The sequence below is a fragment of the Mytilus californianus genome, unplaced genomic scaffold, assembly GCF_021869535.1.
Source record: "Mytilus californianus isolate M0D057914Y unplaced genomic scaffold, xbMytCali1.0.p SCAF_4, whole genome shotgun sequence".
In the NCBI taxonomy this organism is placed as follows: domain Eukaryota; kingdom Metazoa; phylum Mollusca; class Bivalvia; order Mytilida; family Mytilidae; genus Mytilus; species Mytilus californianus.
The window spans coordinates 64,344,641-64,370,636 of record NW_026262690.1 but is presented as its reverse complement, the minus strand read 5'-3'; the positions used below and the strand labels follow the sequence as shown (position 1 = coordinate 64,370,636).

Here is a 25,996-nt window from a genome sequence, read left to right as displayed (position 1 = left end):
TGACGATTGAAATTACTTGTTAATACTTAGTTTATCCAAATAGAACACTAAAGCATACATAAGATTCAATTTTTATTAAACTAATAAACAAAAGAGGAAAACAAATTGAAAAAAAAAATGAAAGAAAAAAAGACACCAGCTACATTATCAACCTTTAACATATTTATTATTTAAAATAAGAAAGTAACAAAAGTCCTTTTCAATATTCTATATAAAAATAAAGAATGTGGTATGATTGCCGATGAGACAATGTCCTTTTGTATCATACAGATATGGAATGACCAGCATTCACAATTCTAGGTACTTAGGGTGCAATACCGTCTTTCCCCAAACAACACAGAATGACTAGCATTCACAATTATAGGTACTTAGGGTGCAATACCGTCTTTCCCCAAACAACACAGAATGACTAGCATTCACAATTATAGGTACTTAGGATGCAATACCGTCTTTCCCCAAACAAAACAGAACGACTAGCATTCACAATTATAGGTACTTAGTGTGCAATACCGTCTTTCCCCAAACAAAACAGAACGACTAGCATTCACAATTATAGGTACTTAGGATGCAATACCGTCTTTCCCCAAACAAAACAGAACGACTAGCATTCACAATTATAGGTACTTAGGGTGCAATACCGTCTTTCCCCAAACAAAACAGAACGACTAGCATTCACAATTATAGGTACTTAGGATGCAATACCGTCTTTCCCCCAAACAAAACAGAACGACTAGCATTCACGATTATAGGTACTTAGTGTGCAATACCGTCTTTCCCCAAACAAAACAGAACGACTAGCATTCACAATTATAGGTACTTAGGGTGCAATACCGTCTTTCCCCAAACAAAACAGAACGACTAGCATTCACAATTATAGGTACTTAGTGTGCAATACCGTCTTTCCCCAAACAAAACAGAACGACTAGCATTCACAATTATAGGTACTTAGGGTGCAATACCGTCTTTCCCCAAACAAAACAGAACGACTAGCATTCACAATTATAGGTACTTAGGATGCAATACCGTCTTTCCCCAAACAAAACAGAACGACTAGCATTCACAATTATAGGTACTTAGGATGCAATACCGTCTTTCCCCAAACAAAACAGAACGACTAGCATTCACAATTATAGGTACTTAGGGTGCAATACCGTCTTTCCCCAACAACACAGAACGACTAGCATTCACAATTATAGGTACTTAGGGTGCAATACCGTCTTTCCCCAACAACACAGAACGACTAGCATTCACAATTATAGGTACTTAGGGTGCAATACCGTCTTTCCCCCAACAACACAGAATGACTAGCATTCACAATTATAGGTACTTAGGGTGCAATACCGTCTTTCCCCAACAACACCAAATGACTAGCATTTACAATTACAGAATTAAACAGTAGTCTTTCCTTGCAGGAAAAAAATCGCCAACAGTGACATTCAGAATATTTTACATTTTTATCGTTGACGTGCACATCCTCATTTGTCAAATTTTTTTTTCAACTGATTGTCAACAAGAAAAAGTTAGTCAAGAATTTATATCCTTGAAGGAGTACCTTTTGGTCTTGTTTCATCAAATAGGATCTGCTGAAAATGATAAATGTAGCTGAGTGTATATTTAAAAACAAATATATGTTAAGGGAAAAAAAGGTTAATTAAAGGATGAAAAATATAAAATTAATGTAAAAATGAAACATATGTAAATAAAAATTTAAATAAGTAAAAATAAATAAGCTTCTAGAAAATAAACAAAAATACTTAAGACTTTGGATGTAAATAAAAACTGCAATAATAATATATCTTAAAATATAAGAGGCATTAATATTAAAAAGTCCTCTGTTTCATTAATTCCCAAACTGAAATGTTCCAAGCTCTTCTTCGTTCCTATTGTTATCTGTAAATATAAGAGATACATAATTAAGAATTATTTTCAACATCTAATTAAGCCAGTATTAGTAACCCTGTATGAAATTATAGTCATATTTTAATTGTCTACTGATTTTTTATAATGCATTCCAACAATAACGACAAGTTTCACATTTCAATTTGAATATTTCTAATTTCACTTAGACTTTTTAAAATATATTTGTTATCATCATTTGTATTAAACTGAAATAAATGTTATTGTAATAGTAAATAAACAAAAGTAAATAAGCTTTAATAGAATAAACAAAAAGACTTAAGACTAAGGATGTAAATAAATCATCTATGTTAATGACTTTATATGATATGTCTTAAGGAGAAAAGGGGCATAATCATGATACAACTACAAATATATGCTCAAAGACATTATTCTATGTATTTATTAATGGTTTATTCTGGCTATTCCTACATTTGAATTTTATAGGTAAAATAGTAAAATTTTATAGGTAAAATAGTAAAATTTTATGTTGGAGTTCCCAGAATTTTTATGTTAACAATGGGATTATGTAGGATTATGTTGTAACAACACTAAACTAATGAACCAAGGTAAATCCAGGTAAATCTTGTGGAAAATTAAAAAAAAAGTTCCTTTTACAATATTTTATTTAATAATTTCATAGCACATTTTGTAAAATAATATTTTTTAAAAGCACAAAATAAATTTATAGGCACAATGTTATTCACAAGTAATTGAAATTATTTAGGTAAAAACATTAATATATACAAGTAAATAATATCAATTGTAATATAGATATATTACAATTGAAGTAATTATTCTTTGAAACAAAGCACTAAATTTTCAATTACACTACATATTCATTGAAACAAAGCACCAAAAAGTACACTAAATTGACATTAAAACAGAGCACTAACACAGTAAATCATTGCACTAAATTAAACAAACAAGAGAATACAAAGTTTTAATCAATGTGCAGGAGAAGAGAAGCATCATCTCCATACTAGACTGGCGTAAGTTAATCATTCTGTTACCTTGTTTTTATTGTTTGAATATAAAAATAAGATGATGTGGTATGATTGCAAATGAGACGACCAAATGACACAGAAATTAACAAATTTAGGTCACCGCACAGCCTTCAACAATGAACATAGCCCAATCCACATTGTCAACCAGTGAATAACAGGCTCCTGACTTGGGACAGGCACATGCAGAATGTGGCGGGGTTAAACTCGCTTGAAGGCGCCAACCCTCCCCTAACCTGGGACAGTAGTGTAACAGTACAACATAAGAACAAACCATAAAAATCAGTTGAAAAAGGCTTAACTCATCAGATAGGGTTTTGTTTGTGCAATGGGGTTTATAAAGGGGTACTTTGATGGGCAAAAAGAAAGGAGGGTTTTTCTATAGAACCCTATGGGATTTTATTTTTTTTAATTTTCAAATGAGTATAAATTGAAAACCGTTTGTGATAGACACAATCTTTTTATTTGAAAATGTTCTAAATGATAAAGCATATTAAATGAAATACAGGGTTTGTCCCCAGGGGTCACCCCCACCCCCTGCCATTTAAGAAAGTTCTAATATCTTGTAAATGGTCGAGATCCCCACCCCTAAACCATATATATTCTGGTTTGTCATGCTAATATGGTTTGAATGATATACAGAGTTAGTCCCCAGGGGTCATCCCGACCCCCTGCCATTTGAGAAAGTTCTAATATCTTGTAAATGGTCGAGATCCCCACCCCTAAACCATATATATTCTGGTTTGTCATGATAAAGCACATCAAATGAAATACAGGGTTAGTCCCCAGGGTCACCCCCACCTCCTGCCATTTAAGAAAGTTCTGATATCTTGTAAGTGGTCAAGATCCCCACCCCTAAACCATATATATTATGGTTTGTCATGCTTAGATGGTTTGAATGATATACAGGGTTAGTCCCCAGGGGTCATCCCGACCCCCTGCCATTTGAGAAAGTTCTAATATCTTGTAAATGGTGGAGATCTCCACCCCTAAACCATATATATTCTGGTTTCTCATGATAAAGCACATCAAATGAAAAACAGGGTTAGTCCCCAGGGGTCACCCCCACCCCCTGCCATTTAAGAAAGTTCTAATATCTTGTAAGTGGTCAAGATCCCCACCCCTAAACCATATATATTCTGGTTTGTCATGCGAAGATGGTTTGAATGATATACAGGGTTAGTCCCCAGGGGTCACCCCCCACCTCTGCTATTTAAGAAAGTTCTAATATCTTTGTAAGTGGTCAAGATCCCATCCCCTAAACCATATATATTCTGGTTTGTCATACCAAGATGGTTTGAATGATATACAGGGTTAGTCCCCAGGGGTCATCCCGACCCCCTGCCATTTGAGAAAGTTCTAATATCTTGTAAATGGTCGAGATCCCCACCCCTAAACCATATATATTCCTGTTCATCATGTCTCGAACATTTGAATGACGTATACGGTCAGTCCCAGGGGTTCCCCAATCCCCAATGTTCTAGTATCTTGTAAATGGTCGAGATCCCCACCCCTAAACCATATATATTCTGGTTTGTCATGCCAAGATGATTTGAATGATATACAGGGTTAGTCCCCAGGCATCACTAATGCATATAACTTTACTGGACCAAACCAATTTTCACTGGACTTTGTTCAATGTCAGGCGACCCGGGGAATTACGAATTATGGGAGTTTCGTTTGGGAGACTTCGTAACAGAATCCTGTTACAATCATTTCTTGTTAAAATATACCTTTTCACTTATTTGGTCTTTTGAAAAATGTTGTTTGTGCTGTATTTAGACCCCTCTAAAAGAAATTTGTTTTGCATGCACACGTATAAAAATTGCAGTTTTTATCCAACGCAATCATAGGTTTGAACGTTGTTTTTAATTTAGACTTGTTTATATTTTTTTGTTTGGGCTTGTATTATATTTGCCTTCGGGTTTTTACGATCCGTTCATCCTATTTTGACTCTTTCAAAATTCAAGAGTCTATCCTAAATTGAGGTAAATTGTATGGCCTTCCAAATACTGTTTCGATTTCTAACATCACTGAAGAGATATTAATTGTCGAAATCCGGATATGGTGTACAAATTTTTGCACCTCATGTTTGCGATATACCATCTTTCCCACAAGTTTATTGTTTTCTGTTTGGTAATAGATTAATAATAAGAAAAAACAATTGAAAAACATGAAATATAATTTGAGTTAATAATATATATAGTCAGTTAAAACAGTATGCTTAGTGTTTATTGACCATATACCAGAAGCTGCATCACATCCATTATAAAAAAAAAATTAAAAAAAAAAAAAAATTGCTTTTTGAGTTAAGTCCTTCCTCGTGGCTGATGCATATGAACAAATAGTATTGTTGTTAATATGCAGGAGTCACCAAGGGCAGGTGCTTAAAGGACACTCAAGCCAATACACAAAAATATGAATACTTAAACACTTTACAACACAAGAATAAACTAATACTAAATTTTTTTTACTATATTATAGTCCTCCTCGTGGCTAATGCACATAAATAAGATTAGTATGTAGTTATATAAATGCAAGAGTCACCAAGGGCAGGTGCTTAAAGGACATAGTAATATGTTGTGTAATACATTTGTGCAAAAATATATTTGGATTTGGACGCAGTCTCTAGCACAACTTGTCCCAACGATCTGAGAGAAAAAAATGTGGATTGTGTCCACATGTGGACACAGATATATATATGACCTGAAAGCTGAAAATATGAAAGTATGTACAGAAACTAAAGATAGATTTAAAGTTTAATGTAAGTGTATAGTTTATGATTCATTGTATCTTACAGTACGGAATTACAATGTTCATGTACATGTAGGAGATATTTGAAATCTTTTTTCATTAAAGATTTTTTTTTTGCAAAACAGTAGATTATTGTAGGTGCAAATACTTTTGGATCTTGAAGACTTTATCCTGAAAATGTATAAAATAAGATTGCAACACCATAGCAAGATGTATAATTGTGTGTCATTGTGGTTGCGACAGTGAAAATATGGTAAAAACCCCATAACTCCTATAAAAATTGTCAAATCAAAATGACAGTATAATGTGGTCAAATACACATGATAGCAAACAAGTTGCATTCACAAGGTGTTATTGTAACAAAATTTAAATAAATGGGGAATGTGTCCATGGGACACAAATGATACCCCGCTTGCATACAACGTTATAAAGGGATATAACTCAAGAACAGTAGCAGTGAGGCTACCCAAATTCGTACTTGATCGGAGTTTGCTAGTAATAAGCATGTGAATAAGTTTCATAACATTTGAAAGAGGCAAACTTAAGTTAGAGAACGGAAACGAAAAATTCAGCAATTTTTCCATTTTTAAAGGGGCATAACTCTAGAACCATAAAAGTGACGCCACCAAAATTCAAACTTGAACAGTTTTTTTGTGGTAATAAGCATTGTGTATAAGATTCATAACATTTGGTTGAGGCAAACTTAAGTTAGAGAGAGGAAACGAAAAATTCAGCAATTTTTCCATTTGTAAAGGAGCATAACTCTTGAAAGGTAAAAGTGATGCCAACCAAATTCAAACTTGATCTGCGTTTTTTGGTGATAAGCATTGTGTATAAGTTTCATAACATTTGGTTGAGGCAAACAAAGTTAGAGAACGAAAACCAATTTCAGGACCCAACCACATATGAGAGCTTTCTCTAGAATTGACTCAGAGGATATGTTTTCACAAGGTGTCCTTACAATACTAAAAAAAATGTCAAAGTCCCAAAACTCCCGTAATAAATTGCTTTGCCAAGCGCAGCTGGATACGACCGCAGAGGTCCAACCCTGAACAGAGATCCGTACACTGTTCCACAAGTTATTGTCTGGAAACTAGAAAAATGCTTATTTTGGCCCCTTTTTTGCCCCTAATTCCTAAACGGTTGGGACCATAACCCCCAAAATCAATCCCAACCTCCCTTTTGTGGTTTCAAACCTTGTGTTAAAATCTATAGATTTCTATTTACACAGGCCACGCCGAATTAATACCTCGTACGTCGGATTCCCCGCGTGTTATGAAAGGTCGAACAGAAAAAAGTACTTTTTTTTAAAAAAACCGCGCGCGTCCGTCTCTAAATCTATGAAACAAAAATTTTAATCAGTTGTGCGTTTGAAAGTTACTTCATACAGACAAAGACATTGACATCTAAAAATTAAATAAAACGGTAAAATTTTTCTGTTGTTGGTAGTTCAGCTGTGCTCCGTGCAAGGAAGACCACAAACGTTATGATTAATCTACAATTACGACCCAGGAAGTATGACAGCAATTTTTAGACCAGCTGCAAGTTCAACTACCATCCCTAAAAGATCGTCGAACCCAAAGCAGACTTATTCTGTTCTGCAAAGGTATACACGGTCAAGCCATCTTACAACTGAAAAAAAAAAACATCTAGGTGACAACGAAGATTGGCAAGAACATGCATGACAATTGACATGCGTTACGGGCAACATTTCCAGAGACTGCAAACAAAAGCGGACACATTAAAATTCAGCTTCATACTAAACACAATTAAAGATTGGGACCTACTACTACCGAACATTTTCATCAAGATTCAAACAGCAGAAAAACCAGCTAAAAATTTCAGTGATATTGTAAGGGGTTCCACTTAAGTAAATTACTTGACTCACGCGTGGTGTAGTAATATCCTTGAATGTTTCACCGTGTAATTTTCAAAATCAAGATCAAGTTCAAACAAAGCGACGACGCCACCGAATTGAAAGATTTAAATTATGCAATATAACATGCATAAGAATAAAACTATTAAAAGAGAATGTAATGACTAAGTGGAATTTATTGAAATGTTCCATTTGTTAAGTTAGCATATTGCATCTGACGGGATCATTTGAATGGCATACATTCGAGCGGTTTTTGAATGACAGCCCTTTACTTATTTTCAGCTTGTTGTATATGAAATATTTATGGTTGCATATACAAGCTTTATACATGCATTAATGCTTTGATTATTGTTATTTGAAAGCGCATACAATGCTGTTCAAAGCTGTTGCACTTTTCTTTTTATGTTCTGTATTGTTATATAATTGATTGTAATGATTAATGTTTGTTCTTTGTGTGTTGATGACAATCCATATTTTGGATTTTATATCAATAAAATCTTTGACTCTTTGACTTTGACTTTGTTTAGTAGGATCATATTTATTTGATCGGACTACAAGAAGTTGTAGGTTTTGCTAAAAGTTTACCATTTTATACTTGGAAATGTTGAGACAAGATTAAACTGGGTGTCAGAGAACAAATTGAGAAGCAAAGTAGGGTAATATAAGAACTAGGATATGAGATATATAAAATATCAAGCATCGAAACGATGTAAATTTCTAATCGCTCGCTCGCTTAAAATTCTTTTCAGAATTTTTTTTTTTAAATTATTTAAAAAATAATATCCCTCGCTAGTAGAAAATTGTTTCGCCTGCCAAAAATAAAATTTTGGTAAAAAAAAAAAAAAGAACAAATAAAAAAATTTCGCTCTCTCGCTACCCTTTTTGAAAGGAAAGAGTCCGAAGAACTAGAAATTAATTTGGTGTGGCTTTATACTAAAGTTATTGTCCGGAAACCAAATGTCTTCGGACAACGCTGACGCCGCCGCCGCCGCCGACGACGACGAAGTGATACCAATATACGACCGCAAAATTTTTTGCGGTCGTATAAAAATGGTAAAAGCAACTGATGCATGTTCAAGATAATATGACGACAAATATTCCTACCAAGTATGAAAGCTTTATGGCGAATGGTCTCTAAGTATTGATGTGTTATGGACAGACAGAGAACATTATCATATCCTCCGAAGCATGACGCACCGGGACTAAAACATACCTGCCAACTTTTCTTTCTTGGCTTTCTTCTCTTTTTTAACCTTATCTTGCTCAGCTTCTAGTCTCTCCTTCTGTTCAGCTACAGCCTCCTCATACGACTTCTCTTTGAATCCAAATGCAGATATTAGATATATCATCATAGCAGAGACAACAAAGGCAACAATACCTATAATGATAACATGAGGATCCATCCTGAAAATTTCTAGATGGGATACTTTTTACCAAGTTTACCACGTCTCTCTCTGTAACAAAAATATACAGCAATATTTAAATCAATTCTGCAATCACTGCTTGATCTTACAACTAATTTAATACTATCCACAAAAAAACGCTTTCGTAATGCATTATACAGAAAAAAAATACCCGGGTGAAAATAACGAAAACCGCAGCCAAGTAGTCCACGTCGGCAAACTTTTAATTTAACAAAAAGCTGAATGATAAGTTGACATTTTCTTCATTCCTAATGTAGATCATTCTGTGCAAAAGTGTAATCAAATCGACTCACTATTAATCAACTATACCTGTAAATAATGTTTCTGTGATAATAAAACAGAAATTTGGTAACGTGTCAGTTACGACCGAGATGGCGCGATACTGTCGCCGTCTATGTAAAATTCGCGATTGTCGCCCTTGAATTCATGTCCATTACGTCATATGGAAGGAGGCGCAGAACTGATCCGTGGCTTTCTCAGTGTAAAGTACGAAGTTGAAGAACAAGAAGGACCCAAAATTCCGAAAGGTTTAAGATTAGTCTGTGTTTTATTGGTGATTTCTAATCCGATATCTATATTTACCATTATTTAGAGTAATCGGATTTTGTTCATTTAACTCTGGCTTTAATAGTTTGCAAAGGAGAAGGAATATTGTTGCAACTTTTTTGGCTCCTTGAATAAAAAAAAAAAATAAAAGAAGCCATCAGTCAGACATCTGTCAGACATCATTGTTTATATATTGAATTTTGTCCTTGTATATTTGCAGTAGCCATTCAAACTTATTGAATTTAGGTCAAAACTGAGAAAAAAAACCTGTCAAAACTGATTGCCTCATTCTGAGATCTTGTCCTTAATTTCCCCTACATAGGCAAGGCTTTACCCGAAAATTATATTTTGCTACAAGATAGTTTTTTGCTTAGGAAATACCTTTTTGGGTAAAGTCTTGGCTCACATCTATTGTATTCAAAACAATATGTGTAAAATAGCCATTTTAAGTCAAATTTGTCAATTTTGACATGTATATGCCATCATAGTGACATCACAAGTGACCTTTCTGCATTAAAGTGTCCAGATTATATGAACTTATTCATGCATCACTCAACTTTACGGAAGCGTATTAGCGCCACACAACTTTTTTTTTAATATTTCTTCCTATGTTTGCCTTATAACGCAAACCTTTGCGAAATAACGCAAACCTTTGCGTTATAACGCAAACATTTGCGAAATAACGCAAACATTTGCGAAATAACGCAAACCTTTGCGATATAACGCAAACCTTTGCGAAATAACGCAAACATCTTGATTTCAATTATTCATTAAGTTTTGTATATATGTTCGTCTGCCATTAATTTCGGTTGTGATTTTAGATAAGAAAAGAACCATAAATACAAGGCCAAATCATTATAAAAATTATGCATAGGAATAAGGGAATACTTGAAGTGCCATTATACATAAATTAAGAATGATGTGTGCATCAGAAAAGTATATAATTTAACAAGAAAATAGATATGGTATAGGCATATTTTAATTGAAAGAGCAAAAATAATGTCATACATTTGTGCAAGTCAAATACACACACTGATCTTTCTGCTTTAAAATGAATTGTTAATAAAGAAATATTTTTTTTTTAAATTTTGATGCAAGAAATCGTTTTTCTAAATCTCAATAGAAATAGAAAGTCATAGAATTTTCATTTCAATCTAGTGAAGTGACTTTTAAGATGCTTGGGTAGAAATTTGAATGGAAAGAACATAATTTTAATAACGAAACATCTTCATTTTATTGCAAAAAGATAGCTTGTTTGGATCTAACCAACCTTACACAATCCTCAAACGAGAGCTTACTGTGGAAGTATATTTATATTTGGCTATAGCTGTATTAGCAGAGTTGATTTTTTATATTCTTCGATATAACTTCAATTTACTCAATTTTCTTTGTAAAATATACATACATGTATTATAATGTATATAATTTTTGGAACCCTTTATAGCTTGCTGTTAGGTATGGGCCAAGGCTCCGTGTTGAAGACCGTACTTTGACCTATAATGGTTTACTTTTAGAAATTGTTACTTGAATGGAGAGTTGTCTCATTGACATTCATGCCACACCTTCTTATATCTATTATCCTACTCATTATTAGTCAATGATATTTTCTAAATATTCAAGCATTTTACTTTTCAATGAGTACAAAGGGAGATAAATTTTAATATATGCAGCCTCCTCCATTTATAACTGCTGCTACCTTTGAATCTTAAAAAAGAAATAAGATAAAGCAAATGTTTGCGTTATTTCGCAAAGGTTTGCGTTATATCGCAAAGGTTTGCGTTATAACGCAAACATTGGAAGAAATATTAAAAAATAAAGTTGTGTGGCGCTAATACGCTTCCGTATTACGAACTTTACATAAATTTGGAAGGGTTCAATATTTTACTATTATTGCAATTTCAGGGGCCTAATCAATGACTTCTCTCACCCGAAGCAAGCACATTAACACGAGACCATTGAGCTTATTGTTTGTGGATAAGGACAAAGCCAAAGCAGGAATGTAAATAACAACGAATATCAAAATAGTTTATAAGAAACTAAGGTGAAAGAAGATAAGAATAACTAAATGAATTAAAAAATTACCTATGAACAGTAATGCTTCAGAGTAAAATGAACTCTTAAATGTTGACATTCATGCCACATCTTCTTATATCTATTATCCTACTCATTATTAGTCAATGATATGTTCTAAATATTCAAGCATTTTACTTTGCAATGAGTACAAAGGGGGATAAATTTTAATATATGCAGCCTCCTCCATTTATAACTGCTGCTTCCTTTGAATCTTAAATAAGAAATATAATAAAGCAAATGTTTGCGTTATTTCGCAAAGGTTTGCGTTATATCGCAAATGTTTGCGTTATAACGCAAAATGTTTGCGTTATAACGCAAAAGGTTTGCGTTATTTCGCATATGTTTGCATTATAACGCAAAGGTTATTTCGCAAAGGTTTGCAAACATTGGAAGAAATATTAAAAAATAAAGTTGTGTGGCGCTAATACGCTTCCGTATTACGAACTTTACATAATTTGAAAGGGTTCAATATTTACTTTCAGGGGCCTAATCCATGATTTCTCTCACCCGAAGCAACCACGTTAACACGAGACCATTGAGCTTATTGTTTGTGGATAAGGACAAAGCCAAAGCAGGAATGTAAATAACAACGAATATCAAAATAGTTTATAAGAAACTAAGGTGAAAGAAGATAAGAATAACTAAATGAATTGAAAAATTACCTATGAACAGTAATGCTTCAGAGTAGAATGCACTCTTAAATGTTAAAGAGACATTGTCAACAATAGAACAACTCAATAAATCTTTAACATATTTATTTGATAAACCTTCGAGCAATTTAAGTAATCAAATTATCTCTTGGTTGCCCATTAAAGTCTTTCTAAATTGTTTCTTGAATAAAAACTATAGGATTTATTATTTGTTACGGGTTACTGTCCGTTAAAATATTGGTACTTTACTAATAAATAAACATTCACCATGTATGAAAGGAACGTGGTTTAACATCAATAAAACCATAAACAAATTCACAAAATATTTAGGACTTTTAGAGCTTTTGCTGATATGATATTACTTATGTTTTTACTTTTCTTTTACTGAGAAATACAAGTCGAACCTAGTACCCCCATCCCCCTCCTGTTTGAATCAGTCAACGAAATCGTACTTTCGGTGAGGTTTCTAGTTTCAATTTTTGGCTGACATTCTTTCGAATTACTGAAATTGCTGAGCACATCTGCAGCAATCTCTAACTGAGGTCACATCGTAGGTTGAATGCATAAGGATTTAAATGAGGTCTAATTCTTGTCTTGCAAGTCAAGAATAATCATGCATCAGCGAAGTTTTTTCTGGTAGTGTGTGTATGCATGCATATGTGTTTTTTTCTTTATTGAAATGCTGTTTCATTGTCCTATACTTCACATCTCTTTTTAATTCATAGTGTAAAGAGCTTATTTCCAAACTGGATGTAATGCTTGTGTTTTGTTGGTAAGACAAACGACGAAAACAGCCCAAGACACTATGAATAGAAATAAAAAAGTTAAAGCAAATATATTCTCAAAGTTAATGGTCTATGCAAGAAATTCATTTTTAGGAAGAGCTGTTGAAATACATTTACGAAAAGTTAAATGCACTTTATATGCAAGTTTAAAGGACAATTATATAGATGTAGAAATGATAAAATAATATGCAGATAACCAGTTTTCAGAAAACAAGTAAACTGAAAATGAATAAAGATTGTTGACAAGTTCATAAACTATTTACAATTCATTTATCGGAATGTCTGCATGCAAGTACACAAAATTGTAACAAATTCAATTTATACAAGTAAAAAACATACTTCGGGTGCAAATAAGGACACCTAAAAAATATTATACTCCAATTTTCATATCTTCAGACCTTTTTTTATGTGTTTCTTTCCTTGATAGATGACTCCTGCTAGTGCAAAAGCATATGTTGCATGCAATTACAGGTCGTTTTGATGTTAATATTATTGAGATAAAAAGCAATAAAACTTTTTTTTAACTTCGACAAATTTAAATGTGCCTGCATGACCCAAATCGGGAAACTCGTCAGTCGTTATCTAAACTGTTTATGTCCTAGCGTTTGTGTCCATTAACGATATCAGACTTTTAGTAGTCTTCATAAAATTTATTCACATCACGCAGATAGTTCCTGCTGATTTAAGACGTAATGCTAAGTATATGCTCGTGCCGATTGTTGAAGAATGCAATACTAGTATGCTGACCTCAAGATGTTTTTACTATTGGGTTGCAGTCGTTTAATGTCCGGTATGCCATGTTGGAATTTTAACATGCTAGGTCGCAAGATAAAACAGGCTACATGTCAGTAATATCAACCTAGCAACACTTACCATATTTCTATCAACCTAGCTAGAAGAAACATATCAGTAATGTCAATCTAGCAGGACACATGTAAGCAAGCTACTTGTCAATGATATCAACCTAGCAAAACACATGTCAGAGATATCAACCAAGCAGGCCCCAGCCAGGGATATCAACCTAGCAAGACACATGTCAATGAAATCAAACTAGCAGGACACATGTCAGAGATATCAACCTAGCAGTGCACATGCCAGTGATACCAACATAGCAGAACACGTCAGTGATATCAACCTAGAAAAATACATGTGTAAGATATCAACCTAGCAGGACACATGTAAGTAATATCAATCTAGCAGGACACATGCATGTGATATCAACCTAGCAGGACACATGTCAGTGATATCAACCTATCAGGACACATGTCAGAGCTATCAACCTAGCAACACTTACCACAGTAATATGAACCTAGCAGGACACATGTCAGTGGTATCAACCTAGCAAAACACATGTCAGAGATATCAACCTAGCAGTACACATGCCAGTGATACCAACATAGCAGAACACGTCAGTGATATCAACCTAGAAAAATACATGTGTGAGATATCAACCTAGCAGGACACATGTAAGTAATATCAATCTAGCAGGACACATGCATGTGATATCAACCTAGTAGGACACATGTCAGTTATATCAACCTAGCAGGCCACATGTCAGTGGTATCAACCTAGCAAAACACATGTCAGAGATATCAACCTAGCAGTACACATGCCAGTGATACCAACATAGCAGAACACGTCAGTGATATCAACCTAGAAAAATACATGTGTGAGATATCAACCTAGCAGGACACATGTAAGTAATATCAATCTAGCAGGACACATGCATGTGATGTCAACCTAGTAGGACACATGTCAGTGATATCAACCTATCAGGACACATGTCAGAGCTATCAACCTAGCAACACTTACCACAGTTATATCAACCTAGCAGGCCACATGTCAGTGGTATCAACCTAGCAAAACACATGTCAGAGATATCAACCTAGCAGTACACATGCCAGTGATACCAACATAGCAGAACACGTCAGTGATATCAACCTAGAAAAATACATGTGTGAGATATCAACCTAGCAGGACACATGTAAGTAATATCAATCTAGCAGGACACATGCATGTGATATCAACCTAGTAGGACACATGTCAGTTATATCAACCTAGCAGGCCACATGTCAGTGGTATCAACCTAGCAAAACACATGTCAGAGATATCAACCTAGCAGTACACATGCCAGTGATACCAACATAGCAGAACACGTCAGTGATATCAACCTAGAAAAATACATGTGTGAGATATCAACCTAGCAGGACACATGTAAGTAATATCAATCTAGCAGGACACATGCATGTGATATCAACCTAGTAGGACACATGTCAGTGATATCAACCTATCAGGACACATGTCAGAGCTATCAACCTAGCAACACTTACCACAGTTATATCAACCTAGCAGGCCACGTGTCAGTGTCAGCGAGATCAACCTAGCAGACCACATGTCAGTGATATCAACCTAGCAGGACACATGTCAGTTATATCAACCTAACAGGCCACATGCCAGTGATATCAACCTAGCAGGACACATGTCAGTGATATCAACCCAGCAGGACACATGTCAGAGATATCAACCTAGCAGGACGATTGTCAGTGATATGAACCTAGCTGGACACATGTTAATGATATCAACCTAGCAGGACACATATCGGAGATATCAACCTAGCAGAACACATGTTAGTGAAATCAACATAGCCGGATACGTCAGTGATATTAACATAGCAGGACTTATGTCAGTGATATTAATCTAACAGAACCATTTATGTTTTGGTTCTTATTTCAAAATGCAGCTTGAATGGGGAGAAAGTAGCAAATACCAGTTTTAATGTCTGGTTTGATCCTTTTAAATGCAACTCCAGACGAGCACGCTTCCAGAATACCACAGAAAAGATTGACAACTATTAAATAAGCTTTTAATTTACGTCTACAATGTAGCATTACAAATACGTCAAACGTTACTAATCTGTAATGTATTTATTATGAACAGATTGTAACTGTCTAAAATCTACTGGTCCCCTTTTACTATCATTCCTATAAGTTATTAATCTGTAATGTATTTATTACAAACAGATTGTAACTGTCTAAAATCTACTGTTCCCCTTTTACAATCATTCCTATACGGATATGTTTGTGACGTACCATGAGTTGTAAATACTTTATGAATTGTAAATTCGACCGAGTATCGTCAAATTATCTGTCAACTAGCCATAATAGTTCGCATACTTATTGTATTTACATCACTCAAACATGTGCTACTCGTATTTGATATTTGCAATCTTTTACTTTAAATTGTCTTATAATAGGTACATAACATAATATGTATAATTTCACATATCATATATCATACAAAGACATGATAATATATTTTTTTTAAATATAATTTGAGGCTGGGGTAATAAGATATCAGTCCGACCTGCATATTTTGATGAAAGCTATATTGAGTGTTACAGTTTGGGAAATCAGTTTCGGGTTTGATTTCAAGGGGGGAGGGTATGACTTACATCACAACCAAAACAATAACAATTTCATTTGGTTCATTATTGCTATCAAAACAAATTGATTACATTTGTTTACCATGAGTAAGAACGCTCATATTCCGAATTATCTATATTCTAATCTGCGTAAAACACATTTTAAAGAACTAGCATCCGATAAATTCCCTCTACATCTATGTTTTTGCTAGTAATTTCCGATGCAACATTAAACTTCTACGTAACTTATCTCAAATTGTTTTCCATGAAAAGCGATTTGATTATGTAGAAATAATACTTAAACTATAATGAAAAGAAGTCATCAGCAATGTACATAATTCTTAAAATTAATCTTAACTCATCATTTTAGGAAAAGAAGAGTAAAATATGTAATGTTCACTGGGGCTTCCCATTTCTAAAAAAAATCCTTAATCTTCTACAAAAAGACTACCAGTGACCATTTCGTTGGAAAACAATGTATAAAACCAGTGGAATATCGTATACAGATGTTAGATGTATCCCCACCATTGTCTGTGTTCTGGATACATCTATTAATGTTTTGAAATTACTTGTATTTTTTTTTAAATTAGCTTATTGTGAATAACGATCGGAATTGTTTTTATTAGAAATCAGATTTACCAAGTTGTAAAGGTCATTTTTTGAAGGATCAACATCACCATGGACAAAAGAAACAAAACCAATATACATTAATTAGTTCAAAATACAAAATAAAGAAAACTATATATGGGATAGAGAACATAAAACTCTGTCTAAATCGGAGATGAAACGATTCATATCACTTCTATATCAAGAAAACTTAAATCACATCTCTTTTCTGCAATAAACTGCCTTTAATTATAGGGTTCTAAGAATTTCATGAACTCTTGTAACAGATAACACTGCTAGTCATTTCAAGGAAAATTGATTTAAATAGATAACCATAACAACAAAATTTCTGCTAATATTTTTCGCTGTCAGTTTTAAATTCCGAATCGGTTTTCATAATGCTTGTGTTTCTATTCCGCCAAACGCATTACTATTTTATTGTAAGGATTGCGAAACTTCCAGAATCACTTTAATGAATATTTACATTTGTTTTTATTTATCAATTACAAATAACATGAATAAGAAAGTATAGTAATGATGTATCGTTAATCTAACAATATAAATGCACAACTAATATGGTTGTGTCCAAAAACCTAAATCTTGATATTCTAACTTTTTATTTCAATTGGAATTTTTTTCTGAAATTTTCGGTGAGAAAAATGAAAAAAAAATAACCTTGGAACAGAAGCCTTAACAATCAAGTGGTGTCGACACTAGCTTCCTTCTCCTTTATCTGATCGTACTTAGTCAGGAATAAGCGAGTTGAATTCTAGTTTTTTGTTATTCCTTTGGAAACCAATTCTGCTCCTGTTTTCGTCGATTTGTTCCAATTCGAGTTCACATCTCGCTTTGTTGGAGTTCGTATTTCTCAAACTGATGTTTTCTGTGTGACTGTTGTCCCTCTTTTTTCGTTTAGTCATTGAGTACTAGTCTGTCCCTTTTCGTATACCTGGAAGTTTCTACTGTTATTATTATTCATCTTCGTTTCATGATGACATCCAATTCACCAGTTCAGGCAATATGCACAATTGGCGCTTTAAAGTATTAATTCAAAACAATAACATATTTATGGAAACTAATCGCCTTTCTATTCGTTGAAGCAGCAAATTCTCTTTCTCAGAACAACAACACCTTATTTCAATTCAATTGGAATAAGGATACGTGTGAAAATTTAGAAATACTAGCATTCTTTATTTTGGTTAGACTAACAGAAACAGCTGTTGGAATTACTCTGTTCCCTTTGAGAATTCAAAACTTTAACATTGTATGCGAAATTTCCGATGAAAATGTAACATAATACTCAATGCATATTTTATGTCTTCCTATAACTAATCCAAAACAGTTTTCCGAGAAGTCTGCAGTCTGTTTCTATAACAACCTAAACGAACAAAACAAGACTAGTCTTTCAAATGAGTAATCGTGTTCTTATACTCAGCAAAGATTCAAAAATAGAAACCGCAAAGGAACTGCATCGATCATATGGCGTCTATGGCTAACTCAGGGGCTCAAAAATGGTCAAATATGTACGGTATACAGATTTGTCAATGCTTACTATCAATGTTCAACTTTGATAGAAAGTAGAGATGAAGAGATAACCAGATGTATTGTTTACCCCAAAATGTTTATTTTTTTTTTCTTCAAATTTTATATCTGTAGTAACGATGAAACAAATTTGTGGGCGTCATCAATAATGATTAGGAAAGATTATCATTTATGTGTCATCTTCCTGGTTAAGCTTGGTAACATGGCCTTCACCGTATTTTTCAAATTATTTTTTTCATTTTCATTTTTTTATCTTATTTCTTTATTTGCTTAAAAAAGATAATCTCCATGTTTCACCATCGATAAATCGTACAGTCTTCGCCAGTATATCATTTTCTCAATGTCCGACCACGGGGGAGAGACACTTGCGTACAAATATATCAGTCAAATATGGAAGAATGAAAAAAAAATTTGCTCCAGATGTTATCTCTGGATCATGACGCATCTTCTGTTTCAGTTTCATACAATTCTATGATGTGTGAAAAAATTATTGATGTATAAAAAAACTTCAACCATAAACTGTAAACCGAAATGTTACCCTTTTTAACCCCCCCCCCCCCCCAAAAAAAAAAAAAAAACGAACAACAAAAAAACCGCTAAAAAACAAGTAAATTTATTAGTAAACTGAAAAGAAGATTATGCATCAAAACTTTACTTCGATTATTATTTCTTTATCATAAAAAAGCTCTCTTTCAAGATTAATAATACTCTATGAAGGTTTGACAAAGTTATTGGTGTCTAAAAACTTAACCTTTAGACTATATCTATACTCTTACTGTTAAAAAAAATGTAAATCCATCTTTCCGGTATCACAGGCGAGACAAAAAGCAAACTAGTCTGAATGGAAAGATTTTATTGAGTGGAATTTTCATAGATTTTACTACTATGTTCTTTTTTAAGAACTTAAAGGGGGAAGGGAATGGTACATCACATAATTTTTTAAACAAGCAACCAGTGTCAATAACATTAACGGTAATAAATTACTGCAGCGGATGCACATAAAGATTATTAATGTCTGGTCAGTGGTGCTCAAGGCCAAAGTATTTATAAATTAAAAACTTATTCAACATTTAAACAGCTGATATAACCGAAAAGGACGCAAAACGTACAAGGAATCAGCTATGTATGACAATTGTGGTCAAATGTAGTTCCAATTGACCAATTTGTTTCTAAGGAGAAACTCTTGAAAAGTTTAAGACCAACACATAATGATAAGAATTATAGCTAAAACTAGCCGTTAAATACCAGTGATCGAAAAAATGATTCAATTAATGACTTTAACAAATATAAACAGACATTTAAAAAGTCATAGTTACATTACAACAATGAATGTAAAAACGTGCGATATCAATGCATCTAATGCCGGAATGTATAATTTTTATTGTTTGTTTACCTGCGGTTTACCTTTAAAGTAATTAATTCATTGAACATCCGTTATAAATTGAATTCCATAAATAACAGTTGATACGACCTACTACAATAAATTCACGGAAAGACTTTCTATCAGTAAATGACATTAACTATTCTGTGATTTGATTGGATAAACGTACCCACCCATTGATCTAATTATAGATTTGATATAAAATGCAATCGAAAATATGATTTCCATTAGTTTTACCTGATACATATGTTAAGTGAAGAAGTATATTTTACCTGTGAAAATGAAAATGGAACAAAATTGTATACAATGTGTAATAGTTGGAGATGGAATGGTTGGGAAATCACACTTAGCAAAATGTTTTGTGGGACAATCTTTGCAGGAAGATTATATTGCTACAGTTTTTGAAAATTATGCAGGTAGGAATTGTTTTATTATTGCTTAGCATGAATAGCATTTGGAAACATGACTTGAATTTACCACTATGCATGCTGTAAGTTCAATACATTGTTACGTGAATATGAACTATAAAACGAAAACTACACTTTAACACTCAAACCAAAAATAGTGAAAGCCAAGGGTGTATAACTAATTGAATTCGTGGGGAGTTTATGAGAGCTTATGACCAAAAAGGACCTTAAAAAATAAAAAAAAACATCTAAGGTCAACTTTGATTGAGGGAGTTGGAACTTTACTTATTTTAAAGTTTCTAAATTTCTGAATTTCTAAACTGCAAATTTAACTTATAAATCATGACAGTACCGAAGCACGAACTAACTTAGCTGATGGTACTTTCGGGGACTAGCAGTCTGTATCCACTCAGTGCTATAAATTGATATTTATAATGCAGTGAAAAGCAAACTTCTATTTCTTTTGTTTTAAATGCACTACAAGCAACATAATTCTACAACAAAACCAAAATGTGTTTTCGACGAAGACACAAAAACATTCAGTCACACTTAAAACAAGCAATTACATTGTGTATCTTTAAACCAATGAAAACTACATTGAAGACATAAATATAATACTAGTTTTCCTTGTCATAACTTACGTACTTTTGAAATGATTTGTTATTTGTTATTTGTTTATACTTAATTATTTGTTTATTATACTTAATGTTTTGTTGAATATTTCAGGAACAATAGCAGTTGCCGGTAGTAAATATACGATTGGTATTTTTGATTCAGCAGGACAAGTAAGTATATATATTTACTCTGAAGAAGCAAAATATCAAAATTTTCTATCTTATATATGCTATATCTGATATATGCTATATAACTTAACGTATAGAGATAGAAAAAATATGGGACAACTCGTAAATTAACTCGAGACTACTGCATCATGAAATTATGGGAATGAAATTTCCGAGATGAAAACATCTCGTTTATAATTCAATTGTATGTGTGCCTTAAAATATGGTTAAATACAAAGAAAACACAGAGAAAAGACAAAATTTTGCAATAAATTTAGAAAAAAATGTAAGTAAAAATACTGTTGGACAAACAAAACAGCTATTTTTACAAAACAATATCACAAAGACAAACCAATATACAAACATTAATTGTAACGGCTGTCAGATGTTTCAGATAGTTTAACCCAAAGTGAGATTTTAGATATACTATAAATACTTATTTCTCCGAAAAAAAAAATCATTATGTATTTCCCATATGCGTATTTTTAATGTGGATGAATAAACAATCTCATTAATGTGAATTTTACAAGTGTTTCCTTATTCATATTTCCTGAGCCACGTAACACAATAGTATAACCTAGTTAAGTATGTGATGTAATTTTCAGAAAAATTAATAAAAGGTTAAAGTTCAATTTAACCCTATGACTGTCAACTGATTATTATCTACAGTCCGGTTTAGATAATTTGGGCTTTCCCGGTATGGGAGTCCACTTGATAGTAAGGACAAATAGAAAGCCGAACTGATATCACTTTATAATATATATACACACATACAAGGTCAAATTCTTTTACTTATCGTCTGGGTAAACCAATACGGGACACACTGCCTAAATTACGTAATCAGTATTTCTCACTTTATTGATTGACATAAAATTAAATATATTTAATTGTATGTATTGATTCTTTTTTTTTTGTCACAATGTCTTTATTATTATATGCATCTCCTTGTTTTCTTTTTCAGCAAGATTATACAAATCTTCGAGCCTTTAGCTACAGAGACAGCGATGTGTTCATACTGTGCTACAACATAGCTGATAGAGAATCTTTTAAAAACATTAAATCTTTTTGGATACCAGAAATTAAACAGTACAATGTGAAGAAAAGGCCTATTATATTAGTGGCTACTCAAAGTGACACTCGGGATATTTACGAAGACTCTGTGACATCTGATGAAGGTGTTGAATTAGCCAAAGACATAGGAGCAGAATGTTTGATAGAAACATCAGCCATTACAAAAGAGGGTACAACGGAAACCTTCGAAAGGGTAGTCATGTCAGCGTTAAAACATAAAAAGAAAAAGTACAAAATATTCCAGAGACTTTTTAAGAAGTAAAATGGTTGACATCATTGACTTTCTGTTAATTTTTATATAAATTAATAGAAAAACAGACCAACGAAAGTACCTCATGCAATACATATCCGAGTAGTTTTACACAAACTCGAAAAGGCCTTTTTTCGGGAGTGTGCAATAATTTGTGCCAAATACTGTGATACGAGTCCATTCCAATTTGTTTTGTTTTTATTGTTTTACAAAGCTGCTGGTCAGCATATATGTTATATATTTATTGTCAATAAAAATGACTTAATACATCTGTTTAATCGTTTCTCTTTATATCAATAACCTTTTATAACCTCTCTTGGTACCTACTTTAATGAAAATTCCACGGTACTTCCTTCTGTATTTTAGGTAATTCGAAGCGAAATTAAAAGAATGACGAACATTTGTGTTGTATCAGGCTAATGTCATTTTATTCCATAGAGGTTCATTCCTTTTTTGCCATTGAATGAGGATAAGATTTAAGTACATCCGAATTGTCTAGTTTAAAAAAGTCATTGTTTACAAATTTTTAATGATGAAGTTTTGAAAAATGCAACATTGAATATGTTGCTGATGATTAACTGCAGTATTTTCCATGTATCTATGATATCTAGGCCATTGATTTTCCATAAATGGAATATCAAATGTTTCTAAATTTAGTTTTAATATAGATTTAACAAAGGCAGATGCAAGCAATGATTGTTAATTACGTTCAGACAGAATCTGACCTACATCACGTTTCCTTTAACGTGTCCGGAGTTTATTGAATTTCTAAATATGGAGCACGCTTTGTTGAAAGCAACGCATTTTTTGTAAATGAAACCAAACGAGAATTGAGTTTTGTCATTCGAGTAGATTTCGCCAAGCCACGTATTCATCTTACAAGTTTGTTCAATTATTGGAGATACTATTTTACTTGCAATACATTAAAGATATCAATAAACTTGAAGTTAGCCATAGTGTATTTCTATGTTTGACGTAGGAAAGGATTCATAGCAAGTGCCTATTGATCTGATATGATAACATCGCGTGTAATTTTCATATTAATTTCCTCCAATTAAAGGTTGCGAAATGAAATTGCCACTATTACATCAATTGTAGCGGTTGCTATGAGCAGGTACTCAAATTTCATTGATACTTGCATCAGCAAATAATTAATAAAAGGTGTGTTTTGGGAAGAATTTGGATTCCCTAGCAACTATCAATACTCTCTTGTAAGATTTCCATAGCCCTTACCAATTCTACGATTTTTAGACTTATCACGACTAATGATTTGGCCTATCACGTTATACAGGGAATCTAATTCTAAATTCCTCTTTTCTGATTGGAGTAAAAACGTGAACAGACAAATATTTGCCTAAACCTCTAGTGCACAATTTTTGTTTATCTTTAATTAAAACCAATATCTTCTCGAAATAGACACCCAATATAACTTCTCTCAACAGTGTCATCCGAATAATTTCAGCCACATAATTTTGGTGTTGTACTCTCTTTATAGAACCAAAGGCCGCTCTTTCGCTTTAGATAGTAACGTATAAGGCTGCAACAAAAACACATGTCACGTCAATAAGAGAGATACGAACAACAAACGCATACAAAAATAATCACAATGAACCGGTGATCTTATCATAATTTGTGGGAATGATACCAAAAAGAGGGGTGACATACAACCATTAGTCGTAGGATTGGCGACATCAAAGAAATTCGAGGAAGAAATTCTATTTAATCTCAAAGCTGAATAAGAATAGAGCAGCAGCATACATGTAACATTCTTGTCATCAAGAAATGTTCGCAGTTTATGAAAATTTTAAATGCGCGCCACTCGATCTTTGAGAGTAGTTTTCAGAAATTGTTTTAACAAAAACGACAAGAACGGATAAAAATGGTAGTGAAGACACTCCAAATTAATTTGCCATGCTCGCCTAAGAATTCAAATATAAAATTTTAATGTATTGGGTTTTGCTTTCTATAAATTGCTCCTTTTGATCAAATCTGTTATATTTAAATATATGCATATATATGATACTAAACCCCTAACGGGAGGGATTGTACTTGATTTTCATATGATGAAGACATAATCTTTCAATAAGTTTAATTGAGGTCTGGAGCTGGCATGTCAGTAACTGCTAGTAGTCCTTTGTTCATTTATGTATCATTGTCATTTTGCTTAGTTTCTTTTGTTACCTATTCTGACATCGGACTCGGACTTCTTTTGAACTGAATTTTTACTGTGCGTATTGCTATATGTTTGTTTATTCTACATTGGCTAGAGGTATAAGGGGAGGGTTGAGATTTCACAAAACATGTTTAACCCCGCCGCTTTTTTGCGCCTGTCCCAAGTCAGGAGCCTCTGGCCTTTGTTAATCTTGTATGTTTTTTTAATTTTAGTTCATTTACATGTTTTGGATTTTAGTGTGACGTCCATTTTCACTGAACTAGTGCACAATTTCGTTTAGGGGCCAGCTGAGGACCACCTCTGGGTGCGGGATTTTCTCGTTGCGTTGAAGACCTATTGATGGCCTTCGGCTGTTGTCTGCTCTTTGGTCGGGTTGTTGCCTCTTTGACATATTCCCCATTTCCATTCTCAATTTTAATTTACTGATTTTCTACATTAATAAATAGTATAAACGAATAAAATTGGCAATGCGGAAAAGAATGAAAGTAAAGAAACTAGCTCATCCAGTCTTATTTATCTGACACAAAATCCGAAGAACAACCAATTCATAGGCTTACTTGGTGAATATTTGTTTAATCGTAATAATATCTTACACTTTAAAATCCATTGCAAACGCTTTTCTTTTTAATATGTTTTCGAGGTAACGATGGCGCGATGGGGTTAGAACAATCACAGATACCTTATACACACAAGCGTTAACTGTTAGTTTGGAAGGAATAAGGCATACACTTTTGTTCGGATCTTTGGAATGTTAAAGACGACTTCAATTTTGAATATAGCGACATAAGTTTATTATTCCTTGAAAATTTATTGTAGAAAAGTGTTCTAAAGACCATGCAAAATTGGTATATACAAATTATGAGATGTGGTATGGTTGCCAATCAGACAATTTACTGTCTACCAAAAGACCAAATGACAAGGATGTAAACAATTACAGGTAACACTATGGCCTTCTGAAATGAGCAAAACCCGCGTCGTATAGTAAGCCATAAAAGACCCATCAAAATATGCAACAATACAACACAGAAATCCAACACTCTGATTCATGTAAAAAACATCAGACAAAAACAACCATCACAAAAGGCAAACAAAGAAAATCACTGGAAAGGCACATAAATAAAAAGCAACAGTAATTTACCGACGTTCTAATACCATAAGCCCATTCAGAACAAACAAATCAAGGTGAAAAACCCCGAAGGAATAACGTGAGCTTTAAAAGGAGCGAGACAGTTGCCTCCACTGGGTAAACGTCTCCTGCTGTGCACAAATCACCCACCAAGGTGATTTCTAAAGAATAAGGCAGTGTTAAATAATGTTTGAGAGCGTTCAACCTTCCCAAAATCTGAAACAATCGG

General features: G+C 33.3%; 1 protein-coding gene and 2 long non-coding RNA genes across 15 annotated transcripts; 2 read left to right on the top strand and 1 right to left on the bottom strand.

Annotated features, from left to right (window-relative positions):
- Window positions 1–226: 226 nt before the first annotated feature.
- On the top strand, window positions 227–1,625 carry LOC127738333 (uncharacterized). Of its 12 annotated transcripts, none has more exons than XR_008000000.1 (5): window positions 227–364; window positions 557–684; window positions 750–1,005; window positions 1,197–1,259; window positions 1,387–1,625. It is a non-coding gene; the product is annotated as an uncharacterized LOC127738333 (long non-coding RNA). The 12 variants fall into 12 exon arrangements; XR_007999997.1 differs by having other exon boundaries at window positions 1,134–1,259; XR_007999998.1 differs by having other exon boundaries at window positions 1,134–1,323.
- LOC127738335 (uncharacterized) lies at window positions 1,471–9,355 on the bottom strand. 2 transcript variants are annotated; one of them, XR_008000001.1, is made up of 3 exons: window positions 9,264–9,355; window positions 8,744–8,984; window positions 1,471–1,890 (listed from the first exon to the last, which is right to left on the bottom strand). It is a non-coding gene; the product is annotated as an uncharacterized LOC127738335 (long non-coding RNA). The 2 variants fall into 2 exon arrangements; XR_008000002.1 differs by having other exon boundaries at window positions 9,248–9,349.
- A 10,823-nt stretch (window positions 9,356–20,178) lies between these two features.
- On the top strand, window positions 20,179–22,741 carry LOC127738325 (rho-related GTP-binding protein RhoJ-like). The gene is made up of 3 exons (XM_052249528.1): window positions 20,179–20,374; window positions 21,092–21,150; window positions 22,109–22,741. Exons 1-3 carry the CDS (start codon window positions 20,239–20,241, stop codon window positions 22,478–22,480), a joined length of 567 nt encoding a protein of 188 aa, XP_052105488.1. The 5' UTR covers window positions 20,179–20,238; the 3' UTR covers window positions 22,481–22,741.
- The last annotated feature ends 3,255 nt before the right edge of the window (window positions 22,742–25,996 follow it).